Raw genomic sequence first — 567 nt, 5'->3', positions numbered from 1 at the left:
CGCCTCTCCTTTTAAAGGATGAACAAGATAATAAAATAAAAAAGGCAAATTTAGAATCTACATTTTCTTACACCTTATAAAGAAAACAATTCCACGAACATGATTAGCGGGAAATTAGAAAAAGAGAAAAAGGATAAAATCATTTCTTTAAAAATTTCTTCTAACACTGTGATAAGTTTTCGAAGTTTAACTACAGGAAAAAGAGGATTGTTATTAGATAGATGAAGTAAATAAAACGGTGAAAAAAATTATAACATGTTGATGATAACTCACAAGGGCGAGCGTCAGTATGCAGCGTTGCCAGAATTTGCCTCCCATGATAAACCTGAAAAAAAGAAAATTATTATATACAATTTTGAATGATAGAAATTAACAAAATTAAAACTTCAAAAACCTAATATGTAAAGGAGATAAATGATTCAAAAACCTAAATATCCCAAAATTGATCGATGTTAAGTCACATAATTTACAGAGGGTGAAAACACTGGATATAGTAAAGGCCGACACGGCTCAGTATTTTCAAAATAGGGCAAATTAAATCAAAAAAAAAAAGAAAATTTTAAAAGT

General features: G+C 28.7%; 1 protein-coding gene across 2 annotated transcripts in view; it reads right to left on the bottom strand.

The window, feature by feature from the left end:
• The window catches only part of LOC119593702, an 81465-nt gene that overhangs the window by 58837 nt on the left and 22061 nt on the right, over window positions 1-567 (bottom strand). Inside the window, exon 1 of one of the 2 annotated variants that reach the window (XM_037942667.1) lies at window positions 274-319. The exons of the other annotated variant lie outside the window; for it this stretch is intronic. Coding sequence (XP_037798595.1) covers window positions 274-318 — 45 coding nt within the window. The 5' untranslated portion in view covers window position 319. Of the gene's footprint in view, window positions 1-273; window positions 320-567 lie in introns of those variants that run through there. 2 annotated transcript variants of the gene reach the window in all.

This window comes from Penaeus monodon, chromosome 32 (genome assembly GCF_015228065.2).
Source record: "Penaeus monodon isolate SGIC_2016 chromosome 32, NSTDA_Pmon_1, whole genome shotgun sequence".
Taxonomy (NCBI): domain Eukaryota; kingdom Metazoa; phylum Arthropoda; class Malacostraca; order Decapoda; family Penaeidae; genus Penaeus; species Penaeus monodon.
The sequence above is the reverse complement of the archived record's forward strand: the minus strand, read 5'-3'. Positions and strand labels throughout refer to the sequence as shown.